At 35.3% G+C, this 13412-nt stretch overlaps 1 protein-coding gene across 1 annotated transcript in view; it reads left to right on the top strand.

Annotated features, from left to right (window-relative positions):
* Window positions 1–13412, top strand: part of ADAMTS3 (ADAM metallopeptidase with thrombospondin type 1 motif 3) — a 198614-nt gene that overhangs the window by 91305 nt on the left and 93897 nt on the right. The window contains exon 4 of the mRNA XM_045531009.1: window positions 4447–4603. Within this exon, the coding sequence (XP_045386965.1) occupies window positions 4447–4603 (157 nt within the window). The remainder of the gene's footprint in view (window positions 1–4446; window positions 4604–13412) is intronic.

The raw sequence follows: 13412 nt of genomic DNA, 5'->3' as shown, positions 1-13412 counted from the left end.
TTAATTTCCAGGCACTAGCACAGATAACGTAAATGCAAAACTGACAGTGATAAGTACCATAGAAATATAGACACAATGCTGAGAGTCCAAAAGGAGTCAAAATTAGTTCTAGCTTTGGAAGACTTTATGGAAATCAATGTCACGACTTGGCGGATATTTTAGCTACCTCTTATATTTCATGAGCCTTTTCCGAATACATCCTAAGTAATGGAGCTTCTTTAGTTTAAATGGACAAATAGCAACTTTGGTTTGCAAATACAGCTTCACATCGATTCTACTCACTGTGCTTTCCAGCCCTTCTCAACCATTTGGCCTCCCCTGCAGAAATTCTGGAGAAACCACGGAAGTGCCACCTGAAACTCAGGAAATATTTAAGAATCATCTTCATATAATAATACATGTCCATTCCAATGGTAAAATAGGAACCAGACAATGTGTTTACTTGGTACATTGATAGATGTTTGAGGAAGCAACACAGTGAAATGGCGAGTCTCAAAATGCATTTTCATGGACCCTTAGTGAACCAAGATGATACTATCGTATCACTGAGTATAATGAGTCTTTCTTAAATATTCTATTTACGTTTTTTAATTTCTCTTACATACAATATTAATATAAATTTTTCTCAGTGTCTTTTCCAGACATTTCAAATACATTACTGCTTTTCAACATTATAACCTACTATAAGATTCTAACCAATTTAGCACAAAATGATGAATATTTAGTTATGTCATTGCATATTAAATATTTGGTACCTAGTTCATGATGTACCAAAAAGAAGATACCTAGCTCTACTCTCCTTCCTTAACAGGTTTGAGAAGAACTACAGTAAAACATCATTTAGGTGTTATAATTAAAAGTGGAAAGTTTCCATGGCATAAGATTTTTAGAATATCTAGCACAGAATTCCCAAGAAAACTTTGTAATTTTTGATAGAATTCTTTAAAATGTCATTCAGACTGATTTTTTTTTTGTTTGTTTTAAGTCAGGTGAAACACAAGTTAGTCTTTTCTTGGTGACTGATATTTATTATTATACACATATAAAAACTAGTGTTCTAATTTGTTGTAGGACTTTATAGTTTGTAAAGGGCATCCGTAGACATTATCTCATCTGAAACTCCCTGCACCCCATGCTCCTTGTTCTTGTTTGCCATTTATACTCTGATGAGAATTAGAAAACCATCTAACCTAGTTTATTAGAATTGGGTGTCAAATGTGGCTGTAGGGACCCCTCCTAGTGAGTAAGGAGTGTGGCCTTTGTGGTAGCTATTTCCATCCTCAGCAGCTATCTGACTTAATTCTGATTCTTGGCAGTGTTTGAGTTGAGTGATGTAGCTGGAAGAGTTGACCAGATGAGAGGCGAATTTTGCAGCTGGCTTTTTAGCATAGATCACTGTTTCATCAGTATCCCCTCCAAAAGGCTGTCAAAGAGCCTATGTGCAGAATTAATCAAAACAAAATAAAATATGTTTACTGTAATGTGCTATGTGCCATGCTATGTGAAGATGCGAGGCAGTGTAAACAAACAGTAGCAGTGGCTGAAGTGAAGGTTTATTGTGGTGTGGACTTGAAACATTTCAGTTGAAATAGATAATTTTGGATGCAGAATCCACAGCTCCCACTGATAGTTTGCTGTGTATAGTGAGACTGTGGAGGAAAAGACTGAATTGCCGTATGAATTACTTTCTGGACTTTCCATAGCATACCTCCTTGAATACCTTTAGGCTTCTATTTTATTTATTTGACTAGATTTAATCAGATGAGAACAAATGAACTATGTCTTTGACAATCTTTTATTTTCTACAGTGTCTAGTACCATGCTTTATATAAGGTACTTTTTTCATTAAACTTTGCTTAAATTAGTAAATAAAAGGGCACACATTCATATTTTCTATCCATGGAGTTATTAGAGGTCACGTTACCCAGCTTTTGCCTTGTCACTAATGTCGCCTCAACCTGACTTAAATTTTCTTTGATTTCTAAGTGAGGTGTTTAATTGTGTTAAATTTTGTTTGACCTGTGGCCTAGTGGGGGGAAGTAACATGGTGGGGCCTGGAATTTGGATGTTTGCCATAGAAGGTGTGGAGAAATGTTTTCGGTGGGCATGTGGGCTAATCCTCACTGCTTTCCCAATGACTTTCAAACCCACTGCCCATTGCTCAGAAGAACTGACTGTGTCAGTGGTGGTATTTCTACCCAGAGTCAGGAACTCATCTGGGAGAATCATTATGATCTATGGAAAGGGTCAAGATAGAGCATCTCTATAATCCAAATGAACAATGATGAGGTGTGTGGTAACTCGACATTGGTGAGGTATGAGGAAAAGGAAGTGTTAGTGGAAATAGGAGAATGAGAGAAGAATGTAAGAGACTTCACAGAACATGGTGCCTAAATAGATTTGATGCTAGAAAAGACTGGAATAAAGATGAGTATTGAAACTCCCCCACTGATGAACTTCAACTTATATATCAACAGACTTATGTTTCTAAGATAAAGCCAGTTCATGCCTCCTGCTACCAACAGATGGTGTTAGTGATGGGCCTGGGCATTTTAGCCATGGACCTGGTGCTGTTTTATTAACTTGTTATATGTGTACTGTGTTTGTACCTAGTTTGGATATTTTTTATGGACATTATTAATCCATCCATGCCCAAGAGGGGAAAAAGCCTTGAGTATTGAAATTACTGGTAATAAGAGATATAAGAATATGACCATCATGTTGAAGAAATTAAAATGAAAATTGAAAAACATGAGAAAATATTGGAAATTATATTTGTAGAGGAGATGAATCCATTGACATTGAACAACTTTGAAGAGAAAAGCATTAATCATTGCCACTTGTGAAAAATACTGTGTATTTCACAGGACACAAGTAGGTAAAAAGTAATTAGCAAGATGAGAAAAAAGCTCAATTATTGGAGTGTCTGCCTGGAAGATCAGCATTACTACTGAAGGACCAGTAGCCCAGTGTTCTCTTAAGTGAAGGGCGGGCGTTTGTTCCAGAGGGTGAGGACAAAGAATGGTGGAATTACTTTGGTGATGTTTTCCCGCAAGATATGTCTCCATAGGTTCAAGGGCAATTTGTATGTGCACAGCATGAAGGTGGGTATAGAAGGGGCATGTAGAAATGCCATAGCCTTGAAGAATTCCCCGTGAGGATTATCAAGGGGAAGAAGGAGAAGAGCATACCTCGTGGTAGAAGGCAGAATAGAAAGGAGAGGAAAGATTTGAATGAAACAGAGAAGCTATAGTCAGAGGCATATTTGCTGAAAACATATGCTCTTTGGTGAGGGGTACCTCCCTTTCATTTCTCTGTTGCTTGACACCATAATGGCAGAGACAGTCAACTGACAGTTATTAATAGAAGGGGTAAGAATCCCCTCCCTTGCCTATATTCCATGAGAGCCAGTGACCTTATGTGTGAAAATACAGAATAAATTAAGGGCTTCAGAATAAAGATAAGACTTATCTCTAAATCTGATATATGTTTTCAAAATAATTACAATTTCCACACCATTATTTATTCAATTTTGTTTTCAAATGAATATGCTAACAGTCAAATAAATACTACATATTATTGTAGGACCTTTAAATTATAAATATTACCTGCAACTACTTGAATGTATGTGGACTTGATACTTAAGGAAGAACACATTTTAGACAAAAACCATCATTTGTCTTCAGCTATAGTACTAGGTATAGCCCTGGTACTTTCTGAGTAATCAAAAGATGAGAGAGAGTCAGAAAAAACTATAAATAGAGAGATGGGAGGAATTGAATGTAAGGGTAGGCTTTTTAGTGTGCAAGGATACAGCTTGAGGCAGAAAAAAATATGTATCATGAAGTTAGATTAAGCTAGGACAAATATGAGTTAGTTCTTCAAACTAATAAATATTAGCAATGCGGGGTTTCCACAGAAGATAAAGAGGCTATTTAAAGACAGAAATAACTGAATGTAGCATGGAACTCCTCCCTCTTATATCATAGTGTTAGGGAGAGAGACATAAATGAGTTAAAAAAATACTTAAGATGCATGGACAACAGCTCCATCATGGGTTATTATGGGAAATTAGAGATGTTTTTGTGAGTTTCTGTGTCCCATAAGATTTCTTTTAGAGCTAAAATACTGAGTAGAGTATATAAATATGCTGCTTTTTCAGTCTGATAAAATGTGTACATTGTATGATTTCTTTATTCTTACCCTATGTGAATTTTGCATCCTACCTTATATGAATTTTTAAAATTCCTATCATATATGAATTTCTATCTGATATAAATTATTGATACTTAATAGTAGCTTACCCATTTTAAATTTATAGCCAAATGTGGAAAGAAAAAGCATTAGCTTTCACAAATTATATTCTTGCCATTTCAAAAGATGTGCTTGTGGGCTGAAGGTGATAGATATATTTTTTTAAGTTAACACATTTTATGCTTTCTCTAGGCTGGAATGATAAAAAGTGATAATGAAGAGTATTTCATTGAACCCTTGGAAAGAGGTAAACAGATGGAGGAAGAAAAAGGAAGGATTCACGTTGTCTACAAGAGGTCAGCAGTAGAACGGGGTCCCATAGACATGTCCAGAGACTTCCACTACAGAGGTAGGCATCTTTGGCAAAGCCTAATAATTAAATATAATTTTAAGATATGAAAACAACTCTCCTGTCAATTAACGGAATGTGATTATCATGTGCTCTTATATTTTGTGGGAGTGGCAAAAGAATTCATATTTATAAATCATAAAACATGGCTTGCCTTTTAAAAAATGCACAGAGAGATATATACTATTGGTATTATTCCAGTGCATTCTTATATCCTCGATATGTTTGTTATTTATGTTTTCTTTTACAAGTTTTGCATTAAAGCTATCTTTTCTCTAGCTTATGTTAAAATTTGAAAATATTTGTGCTTTCCAGAAGTATCTAACGTATACATTATTAATGTTATTTTAAAACTTTTAAAATGAGGTATATTGGCATGGCAAAGAGTTTCATTTTGTTGTAAGACGAGTGTGACGGATATATTTGAAAATATTTATGCTATTTGACTTTAAAGTCTATTTTGCAAAACTTTTTACAATGTGAAGGAGACAGTGACTCAAATCCTTCTGATGAATTTTATTTCAAAGTAGGTTAGACCCACAAAAGTCAAGTTAAGTATGGCCCATGAAAGTCTTTGTTTTTTTTCTTTTTCTTTTTCTTCCTTTTTTTGGGGGGGAGGGAACAAGGTCTTGCTCTTTTGCTCCAGGTAGAGTGCAGTGGTGTCATCATAGCTCACTGCAACCTCAAACCCCTGGGCTCAAGCAATCCTCCTGCCTCAGCTTCCTGAGTAACTGGGACTACAGGCATGTGCCACCATGTCCGGCTAATGGATATTTTTTTCATTTTTCTTCTTGTAGAGCTGGGGGTCTCACTCTTGCTCAGGCTGGTCTCAAATTCCTGAGCTCAAGCAATCCTCCCTTCTCGACCTCCCAGAGTGCTAGGATTATAGGCTTGAGCCACAACACCTTGCCGAAAATTTTCTATTTTTGAGTGTTTGTTTCAATGAATCTGAAAGTAACTTGGTTTGAAGGAGATATGCTTATAAATTAGATAGGGAAATTCCCCTCACAGACAAGAAAGGAATGTTGGGAATCTCTATTTTTTGCCAAATCTCAAAAAGGCTATGCTACTTTTGCCAGGACAACTTTCTTAATTAAGAATAAGGAAATTTCTCTGAGGGAAATGCCAGGGATATAAATAATGTTAATTTATACTATCAATAATTTATCTTTTGAGACAAAATTCTTTTGAGAATTTTTACCTAGTAATTAGTTTGATTTTCAGATGCTGCCAGCTTTCCTTAATATGCTGTACTAATGGAATAGTATCATTTAAGATAAATTTAAAGTTAACACAGCTGAAACTTTTTGAGAAGTTTCTGAGTTGGAACAACAGGACTATGAAATGTGTGCCTAGCTTATGGAGTCAGTGTAGTGTAACAGAAAGGAAATGAGCTTTGCAGTTAGAGTTGGCGTGAGTAATAACTCTGTAACACCAAGTTGTTCTGTTAGATTAGTACTTAATCTTTTTGAGACTCAATTTCTTAATCTGTGAATAAAGAATTAAGATATACTGCACAATTATATTAAGTAACAGACATAATATATGCAAATTGCTGAGTATAACATTCAACAGCAGTAGGTGCTTAATCAATGCTGTCATTTTATTAACTATTAATATTAAATACCTTTGCAAAAGATTTGCATGTTAAGAGTTTTGTTAACGTTGAACAACGAGACGTTGTTTGCCTTCATGTTGTGAATACATTATTCTTATTCCTCATTTGTGTTTTCATTTTCTAAAAGTGTCCTTCTAAAATCAGAAGACTGGTGATGTCAAAATATAGATAGTAGGATATAGCGCTTTTTCTGCAACTCTTGTTTTCTGATATCCTTCAAAGAAATGGTTAAATATGTTTCAGAAAAGCATGGGCCTCATGTTATTGCATTGTGCAGGGGAGCGGGAAGCCCAGTTAGCTACTGTGGCTGTCCTCCCATTCGCTTCACCTGTCATGACTATAGTTTCATCAAGCTCTACCCTATTAGCACACTTTGGTCCCTGAAGGCATCTATTTCTACAAATATTAGCCCTGGTATCTTTCATTAGTCTGATATTTATAGGAAAGAAAGAAGGTTATATTTTTATTGAAATATTATGAGTAATACCAATTGTATTTTTAGATGATAGATAGAATAGGAGAAGTAAGTTAAATAGACAGGGTATATACACTTAAATGAATTGGATAGGATTAAGGAAATTTGGAACATTATTAATATTTTAGAAAATTATTCAAAATATCAATTCCAGTAGCATCAGCATTAACACGCTCAGTTTACAATAAGAGTTGCTTTGAAGAATGCAGACATGGAAGAGTGTTTATTTGGTTTTCCAGTCATGAATAGAAGATTGCTTTATAGTAGAAGTGGGCCACAAATTAGGGTAATACATTTTGGGAAAGTTTTCAGTGATCATGGGTCAAAGCACAAGGAGTTCCTTTAACTCTCAATTACCCTAAATTTGAATCAAAATAAAACTATTCAGTTCTCTTAGAATGTTCCATGATAAACCTTAATATGAGCATAATGATTTTTATTTTCTTATTTATGAAGTTCTGATTCAATTGAGTTGTGGGCAATAGCAATTTACCTCCTTTTGAGAATCTTAAATTGTAACCATGTATGTTAGAAGTAGAACTCTTCCCTAGGGTCAAAAGTAATTTAGATTCAGAACTTTTAAGTAGCACACTGTAGCCTTTAAATTCTTCTTTTAACTGCTTGGTCACAGCACTGAGAGCCAAGCTTTCTCATAGACTAAATACTTTCCAAGCATAAATTAAAAATATATTTTTATAATGTATTTCATCATTCTAAAATGTAAAATTGAACAAATTCTAGGGTCAGAAAGGTATATTGATTTATAAATGAAAGCTAAAGCACCACATAACATAGTACTTTTTCTGGATCACTTCATGATGTGATTTTAGGAGACATATGAGGTCTTTCTTAATGAGTTATAGGCAGAGGAATAAAATGCATAGGCTAGTACTTAGTTAGAAAGAAATTTGTCTGAGAACCATGGTCTTCATAAATTTCTCTGACAGCAAGTCATCAGGAGGTGTTTTGATCCTATGCAAACCATTTCTGACCCAGCAGGGGTTCATCAGTATGGCCCCTCTAAATACTCTGCCGTATTTTGCTAGTTGTCACAGTAATTGCCTGCACAGTTCTTGCTTTGGCAGTTTAGGTCATCAGAATTGCCGTTCATTTTGAGTTCTGTAGTTTGTGTCAAGTGCTCTACATTAAAATCGATTAGAGCCTGGACTAGGTGAGTAGTAATGAAATGGAGAAATGGAACTAAATTGGATAGAAATTGAAGTAAAACTGACAGTGTTTTGTGATGATGTATATGTTGGGGGTGGAGAGAAAAAGACAGATCGATCAAGGAAGACTCAGAATTCTAATCTAGAAGACTAGAGAATTATCTTTGCAGAATTCAGGCATATAAAGTGAGACTCAGAAATAGGCTTGGTGAAGGATGACAACTGAGTACAATTCTGGATAGATGAAGTTAGAAAATCTATTGAAATACTGAGTGAATGAAAAAGACCTAGTGTATTCTCATAATCATGCCCAGAGTCAATGCACGAATGGCCTCATATGCATGTTGTGGTGCAGCGATGTAGAGATCAGCCTGGGAGTCATGTGGGAGGTATTGGCTTGTGGATGGTTAAAATGTCTCTGCCTTCTGCTCTCTCATTCCCAACTGTATCACTGAGAATCAGAAGGTATACATTGCACGGAATTGGGAGCCCATGAAAAATATTTGCTATAGTTGAGGCAGACACTATGTCCTCAAAACACAAAACTAAAACCAGAAACAAAAATTATGCTTCTTCCACACTTGAGAACCCTAAGCTATTCCAGTTGACCAAATACAAACATTTATTTCCATTTCCTCTCCCCTAAGAATATTCGAGTTTCCAGTAACAGTCACAGCTTTGAAACTGTTGAGATAATGCATCATATGGTACAATTCAACAACAACAAAAACCTCTCAGTCAATCCCACATATAGCAGATTCTCTTTCCTTGACTCTTCATAGGGAAGTTGTATTGTTCTTTGCAATGTGGAAAAATATGAAGAGCTGTTTAAAGCTATATTGAACTAACTAGTAAAACCACAGATGCACTGCTCTCTTTAGAATTACTCTTTTAAGAATAAGACCTAAAGCAGTTTTACATTTGGCAGTATAAATAATGGTCTCTTCTACTGCAGAACTGGCAGGTGTTGATAACACATAGCACTGCCAGTTTCTGGCACAGGAATATCATCCTTTTCATTAAACAACAAACATAAACTTGGCATGCTTATGATTAAGAAACTAGTCTACCTCATCATGGTGGGTAAGTTTAATTTGCTTCTTTCTGGTTTCTGCTTTAGGGGTATTAAAATTACATCTATTTTTGGCATCTTTAGTTTGGACAAAATTATTTTATATTTGAAATTCTAACAGCATGGTTAATAAAATATTAAAGAATCACTCCCACCATTAAATCATTCATTTATCTAAACTCAGATAAAAAACAAAATATACCCTTGACAATCTATTAAGAATATTTACATTATTATCATTAAAAAGCTTACTTTAGGCAGTCTACTTTTTAAGGGAGGGTGGCAGCACTTGTATGACATCATTCAGCTTTTTATATTTTTAATTTAATCCCTAAGCCCTAGGCTTCTCCCCTCAAATTACAAACTATTCATCCACCAGAAGCTTTGTGTTAAAGTAATTTTTGTAATTACTTCCTACCAGTGGGAAACAAGGAATAGTAAGGCTTTATCTCCTGGCTTCCTTTCAGGATTTTCATTTTCCTGCAGGAACCCAAGTGCTTGTGTTGCTGGTGTGGTTGTCATGGTGCTGTGAAGGCGTGTCTTTGTCCCAGGTGGGAAACATGTAGAAGTCAGGAATGATTTAGGAGTTGCTCCTAGTTGCTGGGGAATGAAACTATGAAACAAGAACTAGAAAAATGGGAGGACTATTTCTTATTTTATTGATGCTAGGAACTTCTTAAGTCCAGAGTCCTTCATTGACCCTATAGACACATCAGCAGGTACTCTATCCCTTTGTGTTTGGAAGTTCTCACGACCTATGCCCCGATCAAAGAGAATCACTGGTGAGCTTTGTAACTCTCACACACACACACACACAAATCAAATAATAGAAATTAATTTTAGAAGATGTTGTCTTAGTAAATGAAGCGTGGAATATAATATTACTAAATTTTATTAATATTAAGATATATTAAAAACAACCATTTTTTAGGTAGATGTTGAATTATAACTTTTCCCATCTGCATCATTTTGTCAAGGCTACTACTATTGGATTCATATGGAAATACTAATCATATTTATCAAGTTTCTTTTCAGATTGGTTTTGTATATTTCACAATTGAGATATTTATAACAATTATGGACAAAAATGAAGCCAATATGAAGAGTGAATTATTACATAAAATAATCAGGAAGCAGAGTGAGGGTTAAAGAGCTTTCAGATGTGAAACATATGGGATAATACTATTTACTTTTATTGTTAATAAAATAACTTGCTGGGCCTATTCTGTCTCTTTATGAATGGGTTCAATGAAAGGAGCTTATGTGGTATATAGACCAGGATTAAAAGATTACAAATGTAACTCGATATTTTTTTCAATAAAAAATTGAATAGGGAAAGGTGCAAAATGTATTGAGACTTTAGAGCTTGGGATGGCTATTTAGTTATCGACGTGGCATTAATGGAGAAAATGAATCAGAAGGTTTTAGATATATTTGAGTGACTGAAGTGAAATTGGAGACAGTGAACATATGTTAGGGTAGATCATTTGGGCCAGATCTTGATTCTTAAGTTAAATGATTGCTGAGTCAGAAACAACTATATCAATTATTGATTCATGAGGAAGAAGTTCATACCAAGAAAAAGCTTTACTAGTATTTAAAGTGTGTTTTCTCTTTCTGAATATAAAACATATCCTATTATCAAAATATACTTTTAATATTTGGCTTCTCTTTGTCAACTGCTTTTGCTTAGGAGGGATAGATCTTATTTTTAATAAACTATTTAGTACATTTTGACTTTTCCCATGCCAGGTGTGCACACTTAAACACATTTTCAAGCCTGCGCTTTTTTTTTTTTTATAGGTACAACAATTTATAAACTTTCATGTTAGCAAGTGGGAAGCATTTGTGTAAGGAATCTGCATATTTCTGGAGGTTTAATAATCTTTTGTTTCATCATTTCTCTGTATAAGTTATGTGATTGTTTTTTTAAAAAAGATTATTTGCTGTAAATTAGATGTTACTTATTTTGTTGTCATTGTTTTATTTTCCTTGCTGGGTCATCAGGCATTAAGTTTAAATGTAAGATTTATTTATGAGAATCAGTGCTATTCATTTCTGAACATGTTCATTTGGTATTTTGCAAACTTTTTTTTTCTTTTGCGTGTGGGTCCCTTGCATCCGTGTGAAGGATTCAGGTGGGTTAATCTCGATTCTCTCTCTCTTCATGGGATCATTTCACCTCTGTCTCTCCTCTACTGGGCATCTTTTGGTACATGGGGTGGAGATTGGTGGTATATGTTGAAGAGAAATGGAACAATGGGAAAGAATAAGTGTAGCACAGAAATAATATTTTTATTTGAAAATTGCTTGAGTTTGCATTATGAGAACTAAAATGTGAATTAAAATTGAGAACTACACTTAGGCCAAAATAAATGCTTCTTTAATTAATAACTCTGTAAGCAGAGCTAAATAGTTGGTTTTGTCCTTTCTAGCTACCAGAAATTTTACTCTAAGTTTCAGCTATAATCCATCTGGTCTAAATATCTAAATTAAAAAATTCTTAATGGAATTTCTTGAATTTGGAACTACATGTTGGAAAGATTTAGGAAAGATCAGAGCCATTTCTCCCAGTAAGATTGTATAGAGGTTACTGTAGACAACTGATTATGTACAGCATATTCATATATCACTTTCAGCAGCTTACTTAAGTATCTGGAAAAAATATTTGACAAATCTAAATGAAGCATTAGAAAAAAAAATTTGTATCTTTCAGAATGATTGTAACCACTTACGTGCTCCCACATTAACTTGTTCCATACTTTTGGCCTGAGGTATTTATTTGCTGCTTATTTCAGATCTCTGACTGATTAGAGCATTCCAAGCCTTGGTGTATATTCTTTTTCATAGGACAGTCTTTAGTTCTAAGTATTTTGCATCCGATTCCTGTGAAGGCATTGGTTCTCTCCAGTGTGCCTTACAAATTGCTGCATTTTCTTTAAATGTTAAGTCTGTGTGGTACTAAAACATTTTGCTAAGTTCAGTCTTCTGTGTCAGCACTTTGACAGGTCCTTGAGACAAGCCTGAAAGGTCCTTGTCTCCCCAAAAGGTGAAACAAGTGAGTGATAAACAGAGATTTTCTTTATGTCCAGTGCTGTGGTACTCGTACTTATAAAATGCCACTGAACAGTTTTCTAGTAATGGAAGTTAGGATATTAGAACCACTTTTAATTTCCTCATTCCCAATTTTGTATGGTATATAGGTAAAGCCAATATGGGAATTTGATGCAGATAAATATTGTCCTTCCCCATTTCATGAGCCTGGTCTTGGCTTCTGAGTCTAGTGGGCAGTGGTAGTGGAAATCACTGCTAGCTATAGTAAATGGACCCCTCTATTTATGTTTAAAGGAAGTAGAATTGAGTTAATCAGACTGGGATATATTGTTTTTGTCTTCTTCAACATCCCTTTCTCTTCTGTGATGACCTAGCATTTCAAGAATCAGTAGAAGCGTTTGTATTGTACATCTAGGATTGCTACGTCCAAGTTCCCCTGGGCATCTTTTCATCACTCACCAACACCCTTTGTCTTACATTTTTGGAAGAAATGTTCTAAAATGCTGTCATCAGACTTATAAAAATTGTTAATGAACATTCATGATATGATGTACATTAGGGATTATTTTTATAGCCTTGCGATTTGAAGTATAGATATTAGACAAAACAATTATTACAGAAATCACCCAGATTCTTATCATTGACCAAAGCCTCATCTTCTTTGGATTTGTCAACTTTCCTAATTATGTGGTCCCCATTATTTCGAGACTCAGGATCTTAATGTTGCTCAGCCTAACTTGCAGTGTGCAGAAGAGCATCATTCATCTCCATTTCTTTCTTTCATGATGTCACAATAACTATGATAAAGCAACTCAAATAGTTGAATTAACTTCAAGTTTTGTATTCCTGATAGGAATTAAGTACATGGGAAGCCAAGAATTTAAGTAGTAAGAACTACAGAAATGCACATTCTCTTATTAATAAAGTGGTTACATTGTGGTATGTGTTAATCCTTTACAAATGTTCATGGAGAAAATAAACAGGGAAAAAGAAGTCCAGGTATACTAAAATCTAAAGTGCATCACATTTCTATTTTGCATTAAATCCTGCTGTGTTAACTATAGTATGGGCTGCTTGGGCTGGTTGGGTAGGCACCCCGGCCTGATAATCCTTTCCTGCCTGGTTTCTGCTACCTCTGCTGGCCTTTACTGCCAACTTGACTAGAGTCTCCTCTCACTAGTGCAGCGAACCTCCCCCTGGCTGGGATTCCAATTTATCCAGCCCATATAATCCACTCACAGCATCTGCTGTGGGACCACCCTGACCCTGGTTCAGCCGCCTCTCTGACAGGCTCCCCGGGAGCTTTAGATGTTGCTGTTCTTGTTGCACTGAGGGGATGCACAGCTTCTTTGGCTGCAACCAGATTGATGTCCTGCAGCCGCTGACCTGTTCCCCTTGCAGGATCTTCACAATAGAGCAGAACA

The sequence above is a fragment of the Lemur catta genome, chromosome 19 (assembly GCF_020740605.2).
Source record: "Lemur catta isolate mLemCat1 chromosome 19, mLemCat1.pri, whole genome shotgun sequence".
Taxonomy (NCBI): domain Eukaryota; kingdom Metazoa; phylum Chordata; class Mammalia; order Primates; family Lemuridae; genus Lemur; species Lemur catta.
The sequence above is the reverse complement of the archived record's forward strand: the minus strand, read 5'-3'. Positions and strand labels throughout refer to the sequence as shown.